General features: G+C 38.4%; 1 protein-coding gene across 4 annotated transcripts in view; it reads left to right on the top strand.

Annotated features, from left to right (window-relative positions):
* Positions 1–26,048, top strand: part of SGIP1 (SH3GL interacting endocytic adaptor 1) — a 220,442-nt gene that overhangs the window by 141,098 nt on the left and 53,296 nt on the right. For 2 of the 4 annotated variants that reach the window (XM_010357089.2, XM_010357088.2), the window contains exons 11-18: positions 698–749; positions 2,036–2,121; positions 5,717–5,809; positions 8,400–8,474; positions 10,604–11,104; positions 17,855–17,982; positions 18,926–19,052; positions 24,161–24,220. In XM_010357089.2, the coding sequence (XP_010355391.1) occupies positions 698–749; positions 2,036–2,121; positions 5,717–5,809; positions 8,400–8,474; positions 10,604–11,104; positions 17,855–17,982; positions 18,926–19,052; positions 24,161–24,220 (1,122 nt within the window). Of the gene's footprint in view, positions 1–697; positions 750–2,035; positions 2,122–5,716; positions 5,810–8,399; positions 8,475–10,603; positions 11,105–17,854; positions 17,983–18,925; positions 19,053–23,160; positions 23,227–24,160; positions 24,221–26,048 lie in introns of all 4 variants that reach the window. The other 2 variants (XM_010357091.2, XM_010357090.2) reach the window with 2 other exon arrangements.

The following is a 26,048-nucleotide window of genomic DNA, read 5'->3' as shown; positions in this document are numbered from 1 at the left end:
TTGCTATTTTCTTTCTATATTTGTCAACTCTTGCTGTATTATTTAACTTTAGAAATGAATTTAATCAAGTGTGTATTTGTTGCTGGGGGTGGGAAGAACAGGCAGGCAGAAGGAACTGAAAGTAGAAGCAACTTACCCATTCTTGTGTTATTTGATATGAAAATTTTGGTCAACCAAAGCGATATGATATAGTTTATAATACACATAGGGCACAATTTTCCTCTGCTGGATACAACACATCCTAGGAAATTCTAAATTCATGTTTCATAGTTAAAGATACAACATTTTCTTGGCATTTCAAGAAAAGAACAGGCAGAGAATGCTGGATTCATGTCCTACACATATGGCCTGGCTTAGTATTCTCTTCATTGGAAAGCAGAACCAGTCAAGGCAGCAGACATTCCAAGAATGGTGTGCTCTTTCACTAAGTGCTGCACTATCCAGATCTTCTATTTGATGGCTTGTCACGGAAGTTCCTTAGTTAATGAGGTTTTACAAATGCCAGAGAAAACACCACTACATATGCCTAATATATGGCTGTTGCATTGCCAGGAGAGATGGTTTGTTTTGCAAAGTTTTCATACTGAGTTGCTTATTGATGGGACTTAAATCTCTAAGTGTTTCCAAATGTAGGTTATAAGACATATCAGGGAATGGTAAAAATATGTCTAAAAAGTTCCTTTGTCCTGTGCATCAGGTGAAGAAGTGGCAAGACCCAGGCGTTCCACACCAACTCCAGAACTTATAAGGTGAGTGTGAAAGACATTAGTTGTGTTTTATGCAAGGCATCATGAACTTTTAACAATTAAGCAAATCTCCTTTGAGTTAAATTCTCAGCTCCCATTAACAAAGGCTCTACCAAAATATATCACTCCGTATATCCACATCATGGTCAAATATGTTATTATTTTTGAAAAGTGCAGCCCAAGGGAGACCTTTAGGGAAATATTCTGCACTTATCTGAAGTAACTGTCTATCAGAATGTGCAGGCCCCTTCCTGATGGGACAGCTAAAGTTCTCTCTAAAGAGGACTTTTGGTGTCTGGAATGCTGATCTTCAATATTATTATATTGCCCCACAAAAAGAAGCCTTTTTAGTTGGATACCATCTCATGATGCATTCCACCTGCCACCCACCAAAGGAATCTTCCATTCTGTTTTTAGTTTTTGGCAAAGCATTGTATTTTACAGTATATTCTGTGGGTTAGGTAAGTATTGTACAAATGGGCATTGTTTTATAAAAAGACTGCTATTTCTATTTAAAAGCTGAATTATTTTCGATCTTTATCCTCCTCCAACCTCTCCCCTCTCCTCTTCACCCGTTGCCCCTTACCATACCATACAGACCTCATTGAGATCAATGAGGGGAATCAGATTTGGAGAAGAAATGAAGATAATTATGCATCATTTTCTTAATAATCAGTCTGGAGTAATAGTTAAGAGAAAGGATGCAAGTTTAACTTATCCTCCTGTTTTCCCTGATTTCACAATACTTCTTTTTCTGAGATTTACTGTATTGGGGTATTAGGAGGTTACAACTAGTCTACTAAAGGATGAAACTTCTCGGTGGCTTTTTACCTAATATCCCTATGCTTGACTTTCACTAATTATAAACTGCATTAACTACAACACAGAGATGTGGTGAAATCAAATATAAATGGTACTTGAGGTCTCAGAGAAAGGTGCTTTGCAGTAAACTCAGCTCTAGTATTATCTCTTCTAGGTATAGAGAATCAGGATGCTTTGAAAGAGTTATTCTCTTTCAACTTATTTCTATTGGATGAGCACCTCAGTTCTCCACTGAGAACTAAGAATCTCACCTTCTACGAATTCTTTTGTCCCATAATACATCTGACTTCCTTATAAAATACTTTCTAGTCCTAACGGGGCTTATATACACATGCATGCATGCATGCATGCACTAGTGCACACACACACTTGTTTTACTGAGAAAAATATTTGAAAGTTTGTGTATCTTTTTGAGTATTAATTTTTGAGCCCTTTCTCTGTATTTTGCCTTAATGTGTGTGATTTAGCAAAAAGCCTCCTGATGACACTATGGCCCTTGCTCCTCTCTTTGGCCCACCACTAGAATCAGCTTTTGATGAACAGAAGACGGAAGGTAGGAAAAGAAACTCCATATATTATAGATTTGTTTTTTCTTTTATTGAAGTACAACTTTTCTAGATTAAATGTATGTATTTTGAGGTATGTTTTAAATATATTATCTTCATGGGCAAGAAAAGTTTCAATATAGGTGTGTTGTCAAGAACAGAAGTTTAGTTTGCAAATCTGTATTATTTTAGGATTTGAAACATTACTAACATTGCTGACTTCAAAAGAAGTCAGTAAAAATTACTGCAAATCTACACAAACCCCTGTCACGGAGTAAACACTCTGGGAACCAGACCATCATCATTTGAGGTATCAACAGAATCACAAATGGAGACAGACATTCATACACCCGTCATTGTCACTGTCGTTGGGATCTAGCCTCCCTGACCTCTTTCCCACCTCATAATGAAGGCTTCAATTGGATTGCTCACAACAGTCATTGTTTGCTGGCTGAAGACCCAGGAATGACCTTGAATCATTTAGAAACTTAGAAATAAGACCAGGCGTGGTGGCTCACTCCTTCAATCCCAACACTTTGGGATGCTGAGATAGGATTGTTTGAGCCCAGGAGTTTGAGACCAGCCTGGACAACATATGGAGACCCCATCTCTACAAAAAAAAATTTAAAATTTAGCTGGGCATGGTGGTGCACGCCTGTAGGCCCAGCTCCTTGGGAGGCTGAGGTGGGTGGTTCACTTAAGCCCAGGAAGTCAAGGCTGCAGGGAGCTGTGATCACACCATTGCACTCCAGCCTGAGCAGCAGAGCAAGACCCTACCTCAAAAAAAAAAAGAAAGAAAAGAAAAGAAAAAGAAAATGCTACTGAAGAAATGTCTTTATTTCTGCCATTATTTTTGAGTTTACCTAGTAAATATTTATTCCTAGAGTTAAATATTTAACTTTTTTAAATTAACCATGTTTTTGGATGGCTGTAAATACTGTGTACCTTACTGATATAAAATCAGCTCTCTATAAAATGCATCTTATCTATTCCCGAAATGTGTTTACATCTAATGCATGTATCTCCAGTAGCTATGTTTGGTAATATAGAATGTTTTTATAAAAATTATTTGACTTAGGGGCACCATGGTAAATGTATAATAACATATTATCTTTCTAGGACCTATTGGTCTTAAGGTTAAAGATGGCAAGAATTAGAAGCATAATGGGTAGAATAAGCTACATTAACAAAGATGCCTCAAGTACAATAAATTAAACAAGATGGAATCTTATTACTCTTTCATGTTAACAGTCTAGAAGTAAACAATATAGGATTGGTAAAGTAGCTCTGCTGTCTTTAAAATGTTACTTTTATCTCTGGCTCCAAGGTGGCTGCTGTAGCTCTCCTCCTCTCCCATTCAGAAGAGAGGAAGTGGGGTAAGGACCACTGGAACTCACTGCTAACTATTCTAAGAGCAAAACTAGAAGAGACACAGGTCACTTCCTGCCAAACCCCACTGGAGAGAATTGGGTGCCATGTAGCCAGCTAAAATTCCGTTACTATAGAAGAACTGGAGAATGAATTCTGGGAGGTAGCCATCAGTCAGCCACACCTCAATATTTTCAATGATTTTGTTAGGAAAATGTACAAAGAACATTTCTAAATACTCCTTTAGTGATATAAATGCCCATAACTTAGAATCCCTATGTAAAAGTGGCCTTGCAGTGAGGCTATCAGTTTCCTTATTAACTCATCTGCTATCAATCTCACTTTTAATGACATATTGTATGGTTACTGGAGAGGGGATTTGATTGGTTGCACCTAAATCTGCCCATTTAAGGAATCCCATAACTATACGGAAACTTTATATAAAGAATAGAAATCATTCTTTAAAAATCAAAGCTGTGTTCCACATTGAATTCATGAAGAAGATGCTGCTTCATATCTTTGGGGAATGTTTGCGTTCATGTTAAAACAGAGCGAAGACCACCTCTGAGGCCTATGGTGGAGAGGAGATACCTACCTAGACCTGTCCGTGATTGTGGCCTCAATTGTTCTTTAGATGATTTCAGCCCCTGAACTTCTATAAAGTTCCTGCCTTTGCACCAGTCACACTAGCTTTTTCAATACCCACACTTCCTTTTCGTATCTACTCATTCTTCATTAGATCGATTTATCTTTTTCTTTCTGTCTTCCTTTTTTTTTTTTTTTTTTTTTTTTTTTGGACAGGATCTCACTCTGTCACCCAGGCTGGAATACAGTGGCAAGTTCTTAGCTCAATGCAGCCTCGACCTCCCACAGCGATCCTCCTGCCTCAGCCCCCCGAATAGCTGGGATCACAGGCACATGCCACCCCACCTGACTAATTTTTGTACTTTTTGTAAAGACTGGGTCTCACCATGTTGCCCAGCTGGTCTCAAACTCCTGGACTCAAGTAACCCTCCCACCTCGGCCTCCCAAAGTGCTGGGATTACAGCTGTGAGCCACCATGCCTGGCCTAGAAAGATTTTTCTATCACTAGTTGAAATGGTGTGGGGGAAAAAATATGTATTTTAGAGTTAGGTCTGCTGCATCAGATCTTAGCTCTTCTGCTTTTACCATGGACACTTCATTAAACCACTCCAATCATTAGTTTCCTCTCCCATAAGTGGTACTGGTCTCAACCACGTGGTGGCGGTGTGAGTATTCGAATAGATAGTAATAGCTACTGGCCTTGTGATACGTGTTTTATATACATTTTATATATACTATATTAATATATCTTTCCTCTGTTAATCCTCTTCATAACTCTCTAAGGCTGCTTTTATTATCTCCACTTTAAACTAAAGGAAGGCAGCACAGAGAGGTTAAGTAACTTGCCAAGGTCCTACAGTCAGTGCAGAGGATAGATTCAAACCACATCTAACTGACTTCTCATCCTATCCTAGACAACATAATGAATGACAGCAGTACTTGCATAGTCCCTGCCACAGGATAGGTGCTGAGAAGCAGTAACTATTTGCATTGTCATAGCTATTTTTAAAAATCAGAACAGAAAGCAGAAAGAAAGAGAAGAAATGTTAAATTCAGTGTCCTTAGGCCCAAAACCTAATTGCCCTATGTTAGGTGTCTAAACACTCATTTTTCTGGTTCTTTTAACATATTCACCAAGCATTTTTAATTTCTTTTTATGATGCTGTAAAAGGTTTATGTAAAAACTCTGTAGAGCCCTTCAGGGATAGGAACAACTGCATAGAATGCAGGCATTTCGGTTTTGAAGCATATTCATAGGAGGCTTTAAATAAACGAACTTACAACAAAACAAGTGTTCATGGGGTTAATGTCTGGATTTTCAAATGGGTACCTGAAACAGAGCCAGTACCTGTACTGATACTCAGAATGTCCTTAAGTGACCACCCAGGAAGAAAATGCAGATTCTGCTCTGAAAGTTTTTATGTAGCTATATGCACACACACAGATACTCCTCCCACCCACACTCTCACCACACTCCTAATTCTATTCTCTGCTTGAAAAGAATAAGGAGCACCACATTCCTAAATTAATGTTTTAGTACTGAGACAAGAGGAAAATAATTTTGTAAAACTCAAATTGAAATTGAAATTTTAAGTTCTAAAGTATGGGGATTTTTTTTAATTCTCCCTGGGAAATCTTTTTTGTTTCCAGTTCTTTTAGACCAGCCTGAGATATGGGGTTCAGGCCAACCAATTAATCCAAGCATGGAGTCGCCAAAGTTAACAAGGCCTTTTCCCACTGGAAGTAAGTTATGTGTCTGCTCTGTCTGGAAAAATAAGTGACTCATTTTACTGTCTGTCTGCATAGTGAAATTAGGCAACTCTTAGAAAGTCTACATAAGCAACGTTAGAACTCAATAGTATTAAGAAGAGATGTTATTCTAACAGACTTTCAAGTTAAAGAACTCAGGGCAGCTTATGAAGACAGGAAGAAAATAATACAATAAAGCAAATTATTAACCTTGAGTCATAGCCTTTTCTGAAATCCCACATGCTTATTCATTCATTTATTCATTGTATATATTAAGAATAAGAAGCAAGTGAGCTAAAGAAACTACTGCTTTCCGAGCATTAGGCTATCATATAACACAAAGGTGAACAAGTCTGATATGGTCTCTGCTCATCCTGTAGAGCAACTGAGGCTGCACTGGACAGAAAGAACACATTAATAGAAAAGAGTGACAATTGGGAAACAAGAGAACTGAGGCTATATGGTAGAGAGAAGCTGAGACAATAGATCAGAGTAAATGTATGTGAAAGTTGCCATCAGTCTGGCTTCTTCCAGCATGACACAGGTGGCTGGGAAAGGAGGTCCTGAAGATCTAGATAGCCTTTCACCGGTGGTGGGTTGGGCTATTTGGACTGAATGGATGGTTCATCAGGCAAAGCCACCCTTCTTACAGATTTATTGAATTTCCTTTTCAGTATATTGCCTCTGAAGCATGCCGCCTGTGGAAGGCAGTCTTTGGAGAACTGGATTTCAAAAAGATGTGTTTTGGGAGGAGGGAGATGCAGAGGGTATTTTTGCTCCTTTGGGCTCACATACAGACCAACTAATACTTTTTCCAGTCAGTATCTCCAGAGCTTGCACCTTGGTGCCTAAACATGATCCTGAGAATTAACCGAGGGGATTCATAATCAAAGACCAAGAGGTTGTTTGTTGGAAATATTATTGCTATAAAGCCATGTGATCTAGCCTTTCCAAAGATGTTTCTCTCATTAAACAGAAAAACATCATTATCAACAACTTTTTAAAAACTTCTGAACTTTGAAAAATGTATTTTTAAAATATTTGAACCACAGTGGCATGATTTTGAATGTTTTTCCCTGCAAAACAAAACCAGTGAAAAAGCTGTAACTTCCTTGAAAAGCTTTCTTTACAGATCTGAGCTATACAAGTGATCCCTAGAAAACCCTTTCCTAAATGCCAAGAAAGTAAATGAATTGTTTATGGGGGTGATGTATTGGTTTTAACTATTGGTATTTCAAAGTTGTGAGTCTTAAGTGCTGTGGTTGCACTTAGCACCATGCAGACTGTTGTTTAATTGATGTGCATTGTATGATTCTGCTCATTTTGTAGTTGCAGCATGTTTTCTATTTTAGCTTAGTAGGCTTTTATAGTATTTTATTTGTTTTTATGGTATTTTGTTGATTATGACCTTGATTTTTGGCAGAGATCCTTAATCAGGAGCAGAGCCCCTGATTGACTGTTAACTTCTGTGGGAAAATATGATCCACTAGAGGTGTAGTTTGCAGAAGCTCATAACTAAGATTAAGAACCACATATTCCTAGGCTTTAGGATGAGAGATGTTAGTCACACTTATTGTGTGGCAGAACAGGATGCTACCTAAAAATAATAAATAAAGTACAGGAAGGGGAGGAGGAGGGAGGAATGACAGGAAAAGCTTCTTCCTAATTTAGTCAAGTGGAAGGCACCAGCAAGCACTCCCCAGCCATGTGCCCACCTGCCTCCCTCTGCGTTTAGGTTATGAGAGAGTGGACGGCATTCAAATTCACAGCTAAACTTTGGGATGGCCTATTGAATTAGTGTGAACTCTTTGAATCTACCAAATAGGGCCAGCGACAAGAAAACATACACTTAAAGAAAGAGGAAGAAGAAATGAACCCATTGAAACAGTAATTTCAAACTTTGCGCACAAAGTGACAAGTCCAACTCAGAAGGGTGAATCTCTTCGTAGGGACCATGATACTTGTTTTGGCTGTAATTTTTGTCAAAGGAATCTGTTCATTTCTCCTTGACCCAAGGAGTTAGTTTGCTTCTAACTTTAAAAAATGTACTAAAATTTAAGAAATATAATTTTGAGAAATCTTTCCCAACTCAATCCGGACACCAAGATCCTGACTGGATTAAAAACCCCTCACAGGAGCCCCCACCCAACCTGTTATTTCCATTATCAAACCCTCGACTGTAACTGTCAGCTAACATGAGTTCATTCAGTCAGTCATAAATCCCTTGAGGCCAGAGGCTATTTTTATTCAACCCTATGACCCTAGTTCCTAGTACAGGAGATAGGACATAGTTGTCGCTTGAGGTTTCTGTGTTGAATCATATTTAAATGAATAAAATGGTGATATTATTATTATTGTTGTCCAACATTCTTTTGAAGTTCTCTTGTTCTCATAAAATGGAAGAATCTGAATGGGTTCTGATTCAGTTCTTTGGCTTCAAACTTTAAACAAATAGACCATTGATTGCTATTCCATTTCCAATAGCAGGAATATAACTGAAAGCCCAAATCCTGCTTATTTAAAGTGTACTGTATGGCTTAGGAAGAACATGACCAATGATACTTGATTTCTCATCTCTTTGCAGCACCTCCACCACTGCCTCCAAAAAATGTACCAGCTACCCCACCCCGAACAGGATCCCCTTTAACAATTGGACCAGGTATGCTTTCGTTTTTTCAGTTCTGGGATGACGTGTCAAACAGAGCAGTGGCCCTGGATGAACATGCCCTTGATGTGTTGAAAACTGTAGGCTACACAAAAACATTACAATGTTGACATTTAGTTTTGCTTCTATTAGAATTTCTTATGCAGACTTATTTTAAAGCACCACTTCCAGGTTTCACACAAAAAAAATAGTAATAATTTCTCAATTAATTTTTCCTTAGTATAATTTTGTTGAATGAGGGCCATTTTGTAAAATGAAAGGAAAAAAAAAACCTCAATATGAAAAGTCATTGTTTAATTAACCCCTCACTTCATTGGATCTCATTTTAATGATTTACAAATTCATAATCTCAAAGCACAATTGGTATTTTTTCAAGACAATTTCGCTAAGACTGAAACTATCTAGTCTATGAAGACATAAAATGGTTCCCAGGGTGTGCAGTATACTGGTGGTGGGGAAATTCTTTTTCCAGTGGTCATTCAAGTATTTATTATCCCATGGCAAAGAGATATGTGAAGACTATGAAATATGGCAAGGAATTGCTACACGCCTGTAGACAGATAATGCTTAAGGCATACCTTTACCATCTATTAAAATCAATACTATGTATTCATACAATTTATAGTCTGCCAAGTCTTACTAGACTAGCAAGTCAAAAGTAGTAATGGCTGTTTTATGTGCCTGGGCCCTTAGAATGTGGTTCTTTATCACCTTCGGAATTCTATTGCAGCTTCATCTTTTGCTATTTATGCAGCCTGGTGAGTTTGATAGCTGCAGAGTGGGGCATTCATCAACAAAAGCAAAAGCAAGATGTAGTCATTTATGAAATTTATATTGACTCAAACCCAATAGAGAGTCATCCAGAGCTTCGTAAGTAAAGATGTTTGCAGGTTCAAGACATTTTGGCCCCTTGTATTTCCACAAATTGTGTTATATATTAATATACCGACTAGCACAAGATTATAAATATTGTGGACCATGAAAAATGCTTCCCCATTTATCTATAGCCTTGGAACCTTGAAAGTTAATTCCTTTCAAACTAGAAATATAGAAATACTAAGATGGCTCATACAGTCCAAAAGTTATATAAAGATAAAGTGACTTCTGCTCATGCCTTCCAGTTGTTTAGGTAACAATTTGTAATGTGAATAATCTCAGGTTTTTAAAAGTGCAGTTCTTCATACAGAGCTGTAGAAGACCGTTTTTAATTTTTTCTCTTATTATTGCTATGAATTAGAAAGAATAGCTTATGCTAATATTTTAGCAAAACAGAGACTTTTCAGTATCATGACATCCTATAGATAAATATCACAGTTATGCCTATGATGTTGACAGGTTAGACTTAATGAGAAAATAAGTTACTTAAAATGTTTTAAATTATTTTCTTCCCTATTAAGCAGGTATATATGTGACGGTTCTAATAAGTAGCAAATGCCTCCTCAATAATCTATGTGTGTTGTGTGTGGGGTGTGTATATCTGTGTTTGTAAGTATCTTTGTGGCAATACCTTCTTAATGCACTGTGTTTCTGGTGTTTTTTAAGGTTGAGGATATACAGCTAAATATGATGTGATCACTTTTTTAAATTAACAAATATTATAATCAGTTTCACCAAAGTCTTGATTTAATATACGAGAGTAGACAATCTTAATAAAATATGAGGCCAGCTTTCACTTCTCAATTCTTTTTATGATGTGTGATGTGTATTTTAGTAGGTCAGATTTTCAGAAGGGACCTTGCTTTTGGAATTTGCAGTCCCAGAGCTTGTACTTCTCTGTGAATCTGACACTGCCTTCTCAAAATGATCATACTTTGTGCACCTGTGAGGAGCCTTTGAGAGCAGTATCATGCATGGCACTTTACATGATGGTCAAAGTAGCCGGCTTGTGCTCAGCTTGCAAAAAAGAGTAAATAATAGCATAAAAATATGATGCTCACTTTATGGAGGGGGGATCTTTCCCCTCACCTTAAGCTCCTAATCCAGTAAAGATATTTTTACATCATGAAGTATACCCACTGAGGCACATCACACAGCAATGTATTTTCCAGTCTTTGACTCCCTCCCTCACTCCCCACACAAATAATAAGTCAATTAAAGTTTAAAATCAACTACTTTAACCACAGGAAATGACCAGTCAGCCACAGAGATCAAAATTGAAAAACTACCATCCATCAATGACTTGGACAGCATTTTTGGGCCAGTATTGTCCCCCAAGTCTGTTGCTGTTAATGCTGAAGAAAAGTGGGTCCATTTTTCTGATACGTCCCCGGAACATGTTACTCCGGAGTTGACTCCAAGGGAAAAAGTGGTGTCCCCACCAGCTACACCAGACAACCCAGCTGACTCCCCAGCTCCAGGCCCTCTCGGCCCCCCAGGTCCCATGGGCCCCCCAGGGCCTCCCGGGCCTCCTCGCAATGTACCATCGCCGCTCAATTTAGAAGAAGTCCAGAAGAAAGTCGCTGAGCAGACCTTCATTAAAGATGATTACTTAGAAACAATCTCATCTCCTAAAGATTTTGGGTTGGGACAAAGAGCAACTCCACCTCCCCCACCACCACCCACCTACAGGACTGTGGTTTCGTCCCCCGGACCTGGCTCGGGCCCTGGTACGGGGACCACCAGTGGTATGTCTTACGCTTGAGTGTGCTTCTTGTGCCGGGGAATGGCCATGGCTGCTGCAGTATGAGCAACACCCTCCTCCTGCCTGGCAGCTGGCTTCAAGGCTTCAGCCCTCGCTCCTCTGGTCTGGGTGTCCTGTGGCCCCGCAGCATGTCCTAGTCCATCAGACGGTAGATGCTCACAGTCATAGTCCAAGTCTGTGGATGTGTTCTGCCTTGCACTCTCAGCCCTTAGGTGTGCCCTGCCGTCTACCGTGCAGTTAAGAGGTCTTGATTTCTAAAACAAAGCTGTCACGCCATTGTTTGGAATTCAGGAAAGTTCTAGGAAGACAGATTTCACATAGAGTGGGTTTCATGTTAAATGTCTGATTTCCTTGTCGGATGCCCCCACAAAGACACTAGGTTTGTGGGCCAGTGTGTTGTGTGTGTATGTAGGCAGGAGGAGGCGGGTGGGCTCCTTCTTTTTTTTTTTTTTCAATTTTTTTCTTTTCTTTTTTGGTTGTGGAAGAACCACATTAATCCCTTTAATTTCTTTAAAAAGATGTAAGATTTGAAAAGGAGATTTTAGGAAAAGGAAAAAGGAAAAAAAAAAGAGATACATATATTGCATCTGTAATCTAATCAAGCTGTCACTGAAGACAAACTTGTTCCCTGTTCTCACCAGTTGACACACTCATCAGGCTATGAGGTCAACTCTAAGTGTGGTGACAGGTGATGGACTCTATGCCAATTCTGACATTGAATTTTATTGTTTTTTCCTTATTTGAAGCTTCATTTTGTGTGTTTTAATTATGGTAACACCTACCATGCATACTAAAGCAATATCAAAATTTTCAAATGCATCTTCCCCCATATCATTTATTCCACTCTTGCCCAAATTGTCTGGCAACACCCTCCAGTGCTTTCCTTCCTGTGCATGTGGGTTCAGTTTAGGGGCCTTCAGGGGGTGCCATATATTTGTTTTTCATTTACTGTGAAAGAGGCAATAAAGTGTAAGGTACTTAAATCTAGTAAGAGAGAAATTCTAATATTCAGTCATCATCACTGCCTCTTTCAATGAGGTCTTGCAGTACTTGCTCTGTGCTTGCAAATTCTTCTGTGCTTAAAGTGACAGAGTCCATGGTAATCAAGAAGAGGGCTAGGAGTTCACCTGTACTGCACACAAAACCAGTGTTTTATATCTTTAGGTGTGTATGCCTCCAGGTCCTCTTCCCCCCAAAAGGAAAACTATTCAAAATCAGCAAGTATTTTTACCATAAGACCTTTGGGAGCCTTTATTTTGCAAACAAACAATAGAAACTGCAGTTTCTTGTCCTGGGCACCACACTGTTTGTTTGTTTCTTTTCTTTTCTTTTCTTTTTTTTTTTTTAGACAAGGTCTTGCTCTGATGCCCAGGCTGGAGTGCAGTGGCACCATCTCAGCTCACTCCGCCTCCTGGGTTCAAGCGATTTTCCTTCCTTAGCCTCCTGCGTAGTTGGGATTATAGGTGCGTGCCACCAGGCCCAGCTACTTTTTTCAGTAGAGACAGGGTTTTCAGTAGAGACAGAGTTTCACCATATTGGCCAGTCTGGTCTTAAACCCCTGGCCTCAAGTGACCCACCTGCCTCAGCCTCCCAAAGTGCTGGGATTATAGGCATGAGCCACCACGCCCAGCCCTAAATGCTTTCTGGCTCTAAATGCTTTTTGTACATTATTTCATACAACACCATGTGATAGATACTGTTATCTTTCCCATTTTACAGATAGGAAAACTGAGGCTCAGAGATGTCAAGTAATTTGCCCAAGTTTACAAGCTGGAGGCAATGAACTGGATTCATACTCAGGTCTCTCTGATCTGGAGCCTATGTTGTTAACCAGTGTGCTCTCCAGGCACTTTTGTAAGGTTTGGTCATAAATATTCCAAACTTATTTGACTATTGACACCCATCTACACTGCACAGTGTCATCAACAAGATCACCAAAAGTCTTCTCTCAAAATGTACTTGCCTGTGCTCCTCTAATTCTAGAGGGTTGCAGCATCCATCTCCATCCCTCTATTGTTCTTTTAGGCCTTTGAGGGGACACAAAGCTCCTTATCTATCTGTAAAGATAATAAAGAACCACTATGTAAATCCTCCAAACCACAAACCCAAAGACATTAGTTGTCCATTATAAAAGAGGGGTGTCTAGTTTTATTTTCTATGCAGCTCTCCTAAGCCAGGCTCTCAGACTCCTGAAAGGACATTTAAAGAATACCCACCTCCCTCCAAGGGTAGGCCACAATGCTCTCCTCAAAGGAAACACCTTTATCAGGAATAGAGAGGACAGGTGGCTTTGGTAATTCATCTGTGTTTCATCCAACACCTTTCATAAAGTTCTTGAAGATATTTGTTCAACTGAATTTATCACTGATCTAATTAGGAAGAAAGGAACTTTTGTTTTCTTTCTGGAATTTTTGAGAGTTTTATTGTGATTTTAATGTTTAGCTTCCATACCCTTATTTGAAATTATTTTAAAATGTCACCAGTAAAGACTCTTGATTTTAATAATTGAGCTGGAAAAAGCTTGACTTTACTGGTATTAAAAGATTGGATTTCTAAGTAAAAGATTGAACTGGGTCACTGAAGCGTGTGAATAAATAAAACACTGCGGCATGATCTCCTTAATTAAGTCCCAGTTTATTTGCTGCTTAATCTTTTATTGATGGAACATTTACAAGCTAGAAGAAATATAAATTTAAGATTGAAACAATAGGGTATGGCCTCATGTTTTAAAGATTAGCAATGCTTCTCACTACCTGCTTTTTATAACATTAGGCCTGATGAAACTAACTTTCTTGTACTTCTTGAAGAATATTTAATTGTATACCATTATGCACTCACTTTTAAAATTTTATCTACAGCAAGGTGACTGTCACTGACCAAGTATAGACAGTACTGATAACCTTGTGAATCAGAAGAGGCACCTGCTGTTGAAAAGCAGTTGGAAGTTAAGAATTTGCTCCAATAACTTCGATTTCCTTATGGCAAAAGTTATAAATACCTATTTTGGCCAGAACAGTACTTTACTGGAATGCAGACGCTGGTTCTTGGCAAAGGCTATCTCTTCTCCCATGTGGGTTGTGTTCCAGAGGCCGGGGGGAAAAGAGTTTTGTTGGCTTGCACCATGTTTGAGGGCCAGGGAAAGAAAGGAGTAAGTAAAGAAAGAATGTTCAGTGCAACATTTTCCAACTTGGTAAACTAAAGATGTTATACGCAAACACACAAGTCAATAAACAAATTAGTCTGAGCTACCTGGGGTTGAATTAACTGAATATATTTTCTAACTACAAGCCTTTTAGAGCAGCCATGTCCAATACAGTAGTGCCTAGCCACATGGGGTTATTTTAATTATAATTTTAGTTGCTTAACATTAATAATAAAAAGTTCATTCTTTAGATACAGCAGCCATAATTCAAGTGCTCAGTGGCTATATGTGGCTGGCAACTATCTTATTAGACAGTTCTAGAATATTTTCACCATTGCAGAAAGCTCTATTAGTAATGTTTCAGTGCTTTTAATGTGTTAGTCATCAAAAAGGGAAACATAGCATATAATCATTTACATACATATTTAATGGTTTGTTCAAAGAAATGATATAATTATGGTGTAAGAAACATAATTTGGGAAAGGTTGCTTAGTTCTTCACGTATCTCAAAGTGCATATGTTTTAACTCACTTGATTCTCCCAGCAACAGCATGAACTATTAGCCTCATTTTGTGGATTAGGAAACTGAAGCTCAGAAAGGTAACTTAGCTGTAATCACAAAGCTAGTAAGTAGCAGAGCCAGGATATGGCCCCAGATCTGTTGGATTCCACGGTTTGTGCCTTGGCCACGTCTCCCAGCTGCTTCCACTGCTCCAGCCCAACACACACATAAAAAAAGAGATGAAAGTTGAAGCGGTAGATACGTGGTCTTCGGGGTTGCCAAAGAAACTGATTAAACCAGCTTGAGAACAACAAATGGATTGAGAGCATGTCAATGGTTGCCAACCTTTTTTAATTCACAAAACTCAGTGTTTTGGGGGGTTTTAAAGTTAAACCTTAAACAGTGGTGCTGTCCAAATCATTTTCCAGCATTGTTCTGGAAATAAACACTTTTTAAGGTGGAAATGAAAATGCAGTTGAAAATTGAAGAGTGAGGATAGAGATGTGCACATGATAGCCATCTACACTAATAAAATGTGAAACAATTGAGTAATTTCACAAAAGTATGTGAAGCCTTAGTTCAATTCTGAAATACCCCTCAGGCCCTGAATATATCCTCTGCTAAGCCTCAGGGTTTGGTCAAGCAGGGTTTTAACTGAAATATCCTTGTCCTTCAAGCTGCAAAACAAATCAATTAATTCAATTCAGTACAGAAAAAAGTGATTTCAATGGGGCATCCATAAAGGAAAACAATTAACTTTTCAATGAACAACTTTTTTTTAACTTTGTAGTTGTATTTGTATCAAAAAATACAATCTTAATCATCATCACCAATATCTACTACTTTCTATTTGTGTAGCATTTTATATAGTCAACATTTTCATAAGCATTTTCAATTTTATTTGTTACAAATACCTTGTAAGGTAGAAACAATGTCTCTTAAAACAAGGAAGCTGAGGTTTCAGGCCAGCAGGGCCAGAACTCAAATCATCTGGTTCTTCATCCAGTGTTTTTCAGTATTCCACACTGCCTTGGTGGTGGCTCCTTAGTACTTTCCCAGGCATCACTGAAAAGAGTTTAAAATTTTTTTGTTCTGGAACATGTAGGAAAAGGATAAACAGTTGGCTTTTTTTAAGAATTATTCAAAAGACTATTTCTTGGAAACAGACCCACAGATAGACATTTTGGGCCTTTCCTATGGCATGGTTTTCACAAAGCTAAATAGAACACCTCCTCCTCCATCACCACCAAAAAAAAAAAGTTCTGAGACTTCACTGTTTAAAGATTTATTGATCTCTATGCTGTTGCTTCTGTCTTCTGAAAATATCCTGGGTGTAAATCTACTAACACAATAATCAAAAGAAAACTTTGTAGCGGGGCCTGTCAAAACATACCTTTTTTTAAAGAGAAGATTAGCCAAAGACTAAAAACATCTATGTTGAGAGAGAGATGTGCAAGCCAAGCAAAAATAAGAACAGACTGTATGGAAAATGTGGGACTCTCCACCACAGTCCATCTCAAGCTATAAGAGATTGCATTTAAGGGCGTGAGCTTCAGAGGTACATACACAGTTTTAGCTATATGACCTTAGACAAGTTACTGAACATCTCTGAGCTTCAGATTCTGCATAGATACCTAACAATACCTACCTCCAAAGCTTGTCAGGGGAATCAGATAATACGTGTAAAGTGCTTAGCATAGACCCTGGCCCAGTAGAGAAAAAAAGTAAGAATACAGGTGGTAGTGATAGAGGAAGGTGGAGATAGAGAGGGAGCGGGGGTAATAATTAGTAGGTTTCACACTAATGTGATTACACATAGAATAAACAGCACAGAAAAACACACTCAGGATTTCAGATTATTTAAACAAAAGGCGCAAGGTTTAATCCCCAGGGACTCTCTTAAAACACAGCAGATTTCTGAAATGATAGGTTTTGCTGCTCAACTTCAAAGCTTTTGAGAGTCTGAGAATTTGGAGACTGAGATGCTGATATAAAAACTCTCCAGAGAGCCCAGTTTTGTGGTGTGTTGTTTGGGAGGTGGTAAGGGGGTGGCAGGTATGGGGGATGAAGTGTGGATATTTTCCCAGGGCAGGATTTCTTAGAATTTTCTTGGGATGATTTGAGACCTGTGTTTCTAACGGAAGTGACAAACACTTCAGGAGTAGTCGGAACTTTTCTGAACAAGAACGGTTTGAACATTGATTTGACTTTTTAAAGGTTTTTAGTAAAGTTTCCCTGTGTATCTCAGACATACGACTGAAGTCAGGCAGATTCCTGAATCCAGAGACCCCACTGGTGTGCTGACTGATGTGCATGCCAGCCTCTGTGTGTCTTCTGTGTTTCATACGCTTGTCATTGACAGCCAGAAAAGTAAATCCAAGAGGCTCTTTCAAAAATCATCATGGGCAAACTCTGCATTGACAGATTCCCAAGCAGCCTCCTTCACAAAATAAAATCCTCTAAATTCAGTGCATTTCTGTTATTAAGATTCTAAATACAAAGTATTCATGCAACATCTAATTTATTTTCTTGTATTTTGTCTTTTGCTTACCATCCAGTGTTTGGATACGTTAATAAAGTTGGTGCTCATAGTTTAACTACAGTCAAAAGCACAATTCTCTTAATCACATTTGAAGAAGAAAAACCTAAAGTGGAAAAATCATTCATCTTCCTTCAAGTTCTAACCCCCATTTTCATCTTGGACATAAACAAATTCTAAATACATGCAAAATGCAAGAGAATTTATTATGTGTTTATTGTGTATATGATGATAATGAAAGGTACCTACCACGCAGTCAAGAGTCTTAAGACCTTACCTTCTGTCATAGAGCAATAAAAGGATTTACCTTTCACTGGGTGTCACATGACAACAAAAGGCAATGAGCTTCTGCCATCAACCGTAGTGGAACTGAGTAATTTTTTTTCTTTATTAAGAAAAAAAAAGAGAAAAAACAAAATGCTACAGTATTTAGTGTAGTAACTGCCAAGGCAAAAAAAAAAAAAAGTGTCCGGGTCTGGCATTGTACTGTGATAACAGCGCTTTGGCCCCCTGTGTTTCCAGCCATTTTTAATACCAGCTTGTTTTTCAGGTGCATCATCCCCTGCTCGACCAGCCACTCCTTTGGTTCCTTGCAGCAGTACCACTCCACCTCCACCCCCTCCCCGGCCTCCATCCCGGCCAAAGCTACCACCAGGCAAGCCTGGAGTTGGAGATGTGGTATGTTCCCTTCTGCTCTGGCTTGCTCAGAAACAGTAAGAATGACAAACAGAAGCTCCAAATGCCTTCAGGTCTAAGTGTTTAGAGAACTTGTACAAACAACCCTGACAGGTGGCATCTGAAAGACAGTCACTGCGGTATGAGTGTACATTTCAACCCTCCTCAAATTTCTGCCATCTTTCAAGCCAAGGTCTAAAATGACAGGCATGGTACGCTTGGGCCTTCATCTCTGCTACAGTGGGTTAGATGCAAATGATGATAGTAACATTCAATAGCACTAAATCCTTTAGAAAGAGAGCTGTTTCACAATATTTGTCTGATATTAGAAAACTCCAAGAGAGGGCAAATCCTGATTTCTGATCCCAGAATGCAGATGACTTATTGTTAGTAGGCACACTATGTGAATATACAGTGAAGGAGTGGTGGCTTGAGGAATTTGTTGCAGAAGTTTCTTGCCGTGTGTTTTAAGGCTGAGGAGTGGAAAATATTCTGTGTGAACAATTAAGAGAGACTTGTGGCAGAGGTAGATTTCTTTGGCATTTGCACACAGGAGTCACAAACAAATGATGTCCATAGTATTTGGCTGGGCTAGCACAATACAGTATTTTTGTATTTTGTTAGCTTTAGATGAGTATGAACTCTCACTCTGTGTTACCTGCTGAGTCCCTGAGGGCATGTGAGTTCGGTCCTGAAACAGACCCACTGACCATGTCACAGATCCCAGCTTCTGTAAGCTCAGGTTTAGCATGTTATGGTTTATCGTTTCTCCAGCTCCATTCCACAAACTCTCGTATAGATATAATTAATTACAGTGTAAAAATGGTGTCGTCTATTCTTTAAAAACCTAAGTTGTCGTATCTGAGGTTGGGAGACATTAACAATATGGAACAAAAATGCTGCAACCTGTGTATCTAACTTTTCATCTCTTTTCTTCTCCTTACAGTCCAGACCTTTTAGCCCTCCCATTCATTCTTCCAGCCCTCCTCCAATAGCACCCTTAGCGCGGGCTGAAAGCACTTCTTCAATATCGTCAACCAATTCCTTGAGCGCAGCCACCACTCCCACAGTTGGTAAAAATTCTCTCCTCTCTTTTAATCCGTTTGTGGTTTTGACTGGCTATTTTTAATTGTCTGAAATCCCCAAGGCCCTGTGTTTCTGGTTGAAATTGTTTTGCTGTGTGTTTTGCTACTATTACCTGACTCTTCTTTTAAAACCACCTTCTCAGCAAAGGAGACAAAGTGCTTTACCTAAGCAAATAAACAAATACAAGAACATTAACACCTGTGTTTTGCAGGAATTTCCTTATGCTGTTCCATACAGAGTTATTCAAAAAATAAGGAAGAAATCGCCAAGGAAGGTCTTGTAATTTAGATATTATTTCTTAAATAAAAATGTCTCCTTTGAGGGGAAATGTTTGTTTAAATTCCAACCATGTACCACATCAGAAATCACAAAATTTAGAACTTGTATTTTCTTGAAGCTTTCATTTCTTCATCGTTTTTGGTTGTCCTTATGTTGACAAATGGTATAAACATCGGCATTGTGAGACTTGAGCAAACTTTTCGACATTTTTTTTTCTAGTGCTTTTCAGTGATGTGTGGTCAATTTTCCCAGAGAAATAAGTCGTTGGTGGCATTTTCAGGAAATGCCTTTATGCCTCTTTCCTTATGCTGTGATGAAAATGAAGAGTTGAGAATGGCTGTTCAGCTGGATGGTTTTCCAAGGTTTCAATGCTTCATTTTGCCTGGAGTATCACTCCCCTTTCCAAAGCTGGTCTCTCTCTTTTTCCACCTCCCAGCAGGAGACAAGGTCCTGTTGCCTCTCTCATTTTTTGCATGGTGTCTCCCACCTAGGGCTTTCCCATTCCATTTTTCCCATGGGATTCCCATTCCCCGTTGTCTTCCTTTATTGTCGGAACTCCCCTCCGGCTCTTCCACAGTGTAAACCACTTGGCCCATCCCACACTGCTTGGGAGAATGGTTAACTAAAGCTAAATAAGTTCCTTCTGCTACTCTTGGAAGAGTAGACCGCACAGTTGCCTATGTGAGAAGTAGCTTGATCAAAGTCTGAAGGCCTTCTGGAGAAAGAACTGCCTTTTCCCAGAGAAATAAGTTAAGGTGTGCCTCTTAAGTCCCCCAGAGGAATTTCAACTACATCACATGCTTTATATTTTTAATCAGATCCTCCCAAAAGAATCTTTCAAGTTTGGTGAAAATAGAGCCAGCTACCTAGTTTCATGTGTGTTAGCAACAGACAGATATTTAACATTATTTATGTAGCCAAGTTTGTTCCTGTCTGCAACATCAATTGGGGCAATTTAGGGCTTCCTATCTTTCAATGCCTAGTAACTCATTCCCCTCTGTTTTGTTTGTTTCTGTAACATTTTTTTTTAATTCTATCTCCTTAATACTCCTTGATTGCTATAAGCCATTCCCCACACTGTCACTCTTTTTCAAGATTAGTTGTTTCACCTCCTTCATGTGATTTGCCTTGTTGGTCAGAGAGGAAAGTAAGAGTAAACTGTCACTCAGAAACCTGGCCCCAAGTGACCTCAGATAAACCTGTAACATGTTCTTTCAATGCACTATGATTCATAGAGAAAATAGCACACACAAAGAATTTGAACTGGCCAAGCGCAGTGGCTCATGCCTGTAATCCCAACACTTTGGGAGGCTGAGGAAGGTGAATCACAAGGTCAGGAGTTCGACCAGCCTGGTCAACATAGTGAAACCCCGTCTCTACTAAAAATACAAAAATTAGCCGGGTGTGGTGGCGGGCACCTGTAGTCCCAGACACTCGGGAGGCTGAGGCAGGAGAATCCCTTGAACTCGGGAGACGGAGATTGCAGTGAGCCGAGATTGTGCCACTGCACGCTCTAGCCTAGGTAACAGAGCAAGACTCCATCTCAAAAAAAAAAAAAAAAAAAGAATTTGAATTTTGTGCATATTTGTACAATGTGTTTCTATACTCTCTGCCGCAGAAATCTCAAATCCTGGCCAGAAACTTTGATCCTTAACACATTTAGTATGGGTTCTTTCAAGATGAACCAGAGTGAGTTTAAAAAAAATATAGCCATGTAAGACAATAGTCACATTGCTTTATTACTAAGGAGCATACTGATTCAATCTGTTTGATTTTATTGTGTTTATTTGGTGTCCATCTTCCTGCTGAATTCCTCACCCTCCTGCTCTGTCTTTTCACCTGCTGTGGGTCACCTGACAGCCACTTTTCTCTGAAGTAAATATATTGTCAAGACTGACTGTCCCCAGGCTTCCTGTGCACTGCTCTTCCTCTCCGGAGAGGATGCGCTTCGGCTGTTTAACACCAAAGGGCCTAATCACGACTGACTTGGAATGTCAACTTAATGTAGTCAAATGGTGTGAGGGAGGTAGAGAATTTCAGCAGCAAATTCTCTGAGGTTGATAGCTCAACATTTCCCTCCCACCACAATACTTTTTTTTGACATTTCCTATGGTACTTGAGCCAAAATTGGGGCAAATCTAAAGTAATTCAAGAACTAAAGTTTTAAGACCAAGTCTAAACCTTCTACACAGCAATTCATGTAAGAAAATGCCCCTAAATGACTTTGGATATGAAATGTCTCATGACAGCTGTGATTACACAATAGCAAGTCTGATGCCACAGCTGAAAATAGGACTTTTTGTGTATTGTCACACTCGCATAAGGAAGAGCTCCTATACAACTGCCTTTTACTGAATTGAAGACACCCTCGATTGAAAAATGTACCATTATTTTATATACAACTGAGAAAGGGGAGAAAAACTACTGGTTGAACTAAGATAAAATGCTTTTTTATTACACTAATTATTTCAGACAGGTTAGAGTGTGAAGAAGTGCACAGTTTAGAATCAATGAGCCAGGTTTGGTGGTGTGCAGTGGTAATCTGGTGGTAATCCCAGCTGAGATGGGAGGATTACTTGACCCCAGGAATTCAGGACAAGCCTGGGCAACACAGCAAGATTCTCATCTCAGTTTTTAAAAATAATAAATAAATAAAAAGAACCAATGAAAAGCAGTAAGTTCTTCTGCACTAGTAAAATCTCACAGGACCTCTACTATATGATTTGGGGGGAAATCCTATTAATACTATGAGGATAGGGAAATTGCTTAAAGTTACTCTAAGAAACAAGCTCCTTGACATTTCAAGATACAGAGATAACAATAGAGATAATGAGGAATATTATCATTAAATTGTAAATATGGAGTCAAGCTAATAGAATATTTTCCAAGGAACATTATTCTTTGTGGAATATTTTTTCTACCCTCATCCATTTCCTTCTCTGCATTTTTCTTTCTTACTGGTCTTTGTACAGATTTTATTTCATTTTCTATTAAAGTTGTAATAGTATGCATAAGACCTGTGGCATTGAGTACTTTTTAAAAATCACATAGAGTCAAAATCCCAATTACTTGCACTTGTTAGTTGCTGAGAAGGGAGACCTTAGAAAGAGCTGAATTGGTTACAGTCCAGAGCACTAATTCATGCATGATGTTGTGACCAATTTACAAAGACATTCAGACACAGCTGGATACCATAGACAAAGATAAAATTATGATGATGCTGTTCAAAATTAACAGTCCATAACTATCAAAGGCAGGTGCAAGGCAAATTGAATTTGGATACTGATGAGACTGAAATGGAATAGTTCATACAGGGACCTTGGATTTATACTGTTGCTTTTTTATGGCCATGTTAAAAGCATCTACTTTCCCCATGGGAGGAAGGTGCATGCTGAGTGATCCTATTGAGCTGTCAGTGCTCTATCAGGAGATTCTTGTTGATGGACATATGTCTGACCATTTGAGAATTGTGTTGGAGTGAAATACACTTGCATAAGTCAATTTTTAATGACAGTTCCTTTAGCAACTCCCTGAGAAGGTGGGGCGTGACTTCTTCCCTGGAGCTGACTTCAGACAAATTCACAGATGCTAAACCCTGGCTTTTTTTTACATTTTAATGTCCTCTCATAGAATCATCACAAAATAAGCAAAACACTTTTTTATATCATAATCATAATTCCAGTGTTTTCAGTTTTGTTTCTTCTTTCCATTAAAATCATTCCTGTGTTTCAGTCAGTAAAGTGGGCTTCTTGATTTCATTTGGGATTTGTATTTGTGTTTTTGTTTTCCATTCGTTTATGTTTCTTTGGTTCGTAGTGTCAGAAGATGATGTTTTTTATGACAAACTGCCCTCGTTTGAAAGGCGCTGTGAAACGCCTGCAGGTATGGTGCTAGCCAAGTGATCTCTAGAGACCTAGATTCCAAAAATCCAAGTCATTATCCATCTGAATGCTATAAACTTCATGGACATGCCCCTCACCTCATGAGTGTCCAGTGCCTGTCAGATGCACCCTGTATATTTACTGTTCCTTGTGGAACTCATGCCACTGAAATTTTTTAAGTGACTATATTAAAAAACAGCAGGTTGCATGACAGTTTCTCAGTGAAGAGGTTCAAAAAAGATGAGATGCTATTGCTGTGTGAATTTACAAAGGAAATAATAATTTAACTGCTCAGAATTACATGTCCGGTCACTGCTTTTTAATTTAAAAATAATAGAGCATCATTAGTAATCTTGTTTTCTCTTTGGTACATAGGTAAAGGGTGTTTTGTGTCTGGATGCCTAAGGTGATTCCAGGGGAGGGGATGGAAGATATGTGACATCTTCCCTGAAATTTATATTGATATGCAATGCTTTGTCATTTAAAACCTAAGCTAATGTTTTCTACAATCCATAACTCTGAGTTTATCTTTTTGGAAACATAGAAGGGGATGGCATTGAAGATGAAATGGATACAGCAATTGCTGGATGACAGTTTGCCCAAATTAGTGCAGTTAAAATATGCTGACGCCCCTGCATGGCCAGGAAGACTTCCGCTCCATGCACACAAGCACCAAGTATCAAGTGACCACCAACACGTGCCCATTCCTTTAGGCCTCCATAGCTTTGCTTTTGCTTTCTGTTTCCTGAACTTAAAAAAAAAAAAAAAAAAAAGCGTAGATTGCCAGCCTTTCCTTTCTCCTGCACGCTAATGGCATGTAGTGCCTCCACCCTTCCCTAGAGTGAGATTAATGACCTGCTCTGTAACTCACATTGTGTCCTTCTCTCTCCCTCTCCTTAACCCTTCCCATCCCGCTTCAACTCCTGGCCATACAGAGAATGAACAGCCTTCCCTCGTTTGGTTTGACAGAGGAAAGTTTTATTTGACTTTTGAAGGTAAGTAGTGCATAGCATACCAGATTCTAATTTATACTCCTCCTCATCCTTATTTCCTCATTTGCATTTCCAAATCCCAGTTCTCTTCAAAAGTTCTGGTCTCACTTTCCATATGAAAATGCTATGGCTACTTAGAAAATATTCAACACTAAAGGAAACACTACATGAATTTGGTTTGTATATGATCTTCAATTTTTTCACATTAAAAAAAGTTCAAGCTAATTTGCAGTTAATATTGGTTATTTAATGAACTAAGGTCAATTGAAAATAAAACAAAACAAAACAAAACAAAACACACTTTTTTGGCCAAGGAACTTAACTCTGTCAACCAGGGCTCTTTCCTAACTCTTTTGCAAATGCAGTGCAACAAATATAAGGATATTTTTGGTTGGTATTGGCATTTAACTTGTTTTGGATGATTAATATTTTAGATGCAACATCTATTATTGTAAAATCTAAATATGTAAAAACATTCTTATAACAAGGAATGCTGTATAAGAAAGAGATCAGAAAAATTGGGAAAAGAAAAAAAGGAGTATATTAGTAAGTTTGATCTGCATCTCCTGAAATTGCAATTAAGAAAACTTCAGTAAAATGGACAATTATTGCTGGACTTGCCATTTTAGAAGATTAAGGAAAATATACATAAATGTAATGTCAAATATCTAACCTCACTGTTTGATCATTTGTTATATTCTGCATTAAGGATAAGCATTCTTCTGTTTTCTATTTAAGTTCTAAATCATCTTAACAGGCCAGTCAATTTGATTAAATGGTCCATTTAAACTAATGGTGGGGGAAGAGGTAAAGTAATTTAATTTAATTTATGGGCCATCTTACACATAAAAATTTATCACATAAAATCCTACTTTCTAAGATTTTAAATAGCTACATTTATCCCAGGATCAAAAGTTGGCCAAAACACATTTCACTCTAGAATTGAATCTAAATATTGAACTTGTTTTTGTGTTTCATGGCAACAAAATAGAATTTTTGGAACTTGAGTGTGTGTTTTAATGCAATTTTAAAAACCAGAATGGCTGGTATACATAAATAGTTTGTATAGTTGTGGCTTTTTTCTCTCAACGATGAATTTTGCTTGCAAGATAGTCATTGAGATGGAAGTACTTAGGTAGAACTTATCCAGAAAAAGCACGGGTAGTATTAGGAAAGATGGTCTGATTTCAAATTTAGCAGACATCCTGATTTCTTGAACTGGCCTCGGCAGAAGACAGGTGAATAAGCAGTCTTCAGGAGAGGATGTATCTTCTGCACATGAAGTCAAAGCCTTCATTGTCTTGGGTCATTAATTTTGTGATAACCAAGATGCAAAGTCCACAACTTGTGACCTCCTAAATTTTCTCTTTGAATTAAACGAAATTAATAAGTGCCCGGGTATTTTTTTTTTACTAATCGGCATGTTGCCAAAGAAGAAACTCCAGCTGCATAGGTTGGTAATCTTGAGGTAAAGCAATACCTGTATATTTAAAGGCACTTTGGTTCCATCTGGTCACACCAGATGATGTAGTTTACCTTCTTTTAACTAGGAAATTAAGCAAGGCACTTTGCCAACCCTCAAATAATTGTCTGGAGCTCAACAACAACAACAATGACAACAACAACAAAAAACTCTGACAGTTTTTTGTTGTTTGTTTTAGCTAGTGTATGTGTCAGCTTATTTGTTTATGCTTTATTGTGGATCTATTTTGAGAGAGAGAGATTCTTTTTGAAGAAACCAATCTAAAGACATTTTTGGTTGTCTGTTTTAAAAATACATATTATCAATCAAATACAAATATTTAATAAATGTATGGAATAACATATCACA

This window comes from Rhinopithecus roxellana, chromosome 12 (genome assembly GCF_007565055.1).
Source record: "Rhinopithecus roxellana isolate Shanxi Qingling chromosome 12, ASM756505v1, whole genome shotgun sequence".
Taxonomy (NCBI): Eukaryota; Metazoa; Chordata; class Mammalia; order Primates; family Cercopithecidae; genus Rhinopithecus; species Rhinopithecus roxellana.
The sequence above is the reverse complement of the archived record's forward strand: the minus strand, read 5'-3'. Positions and strand labels throughout refer to the sequence as shown.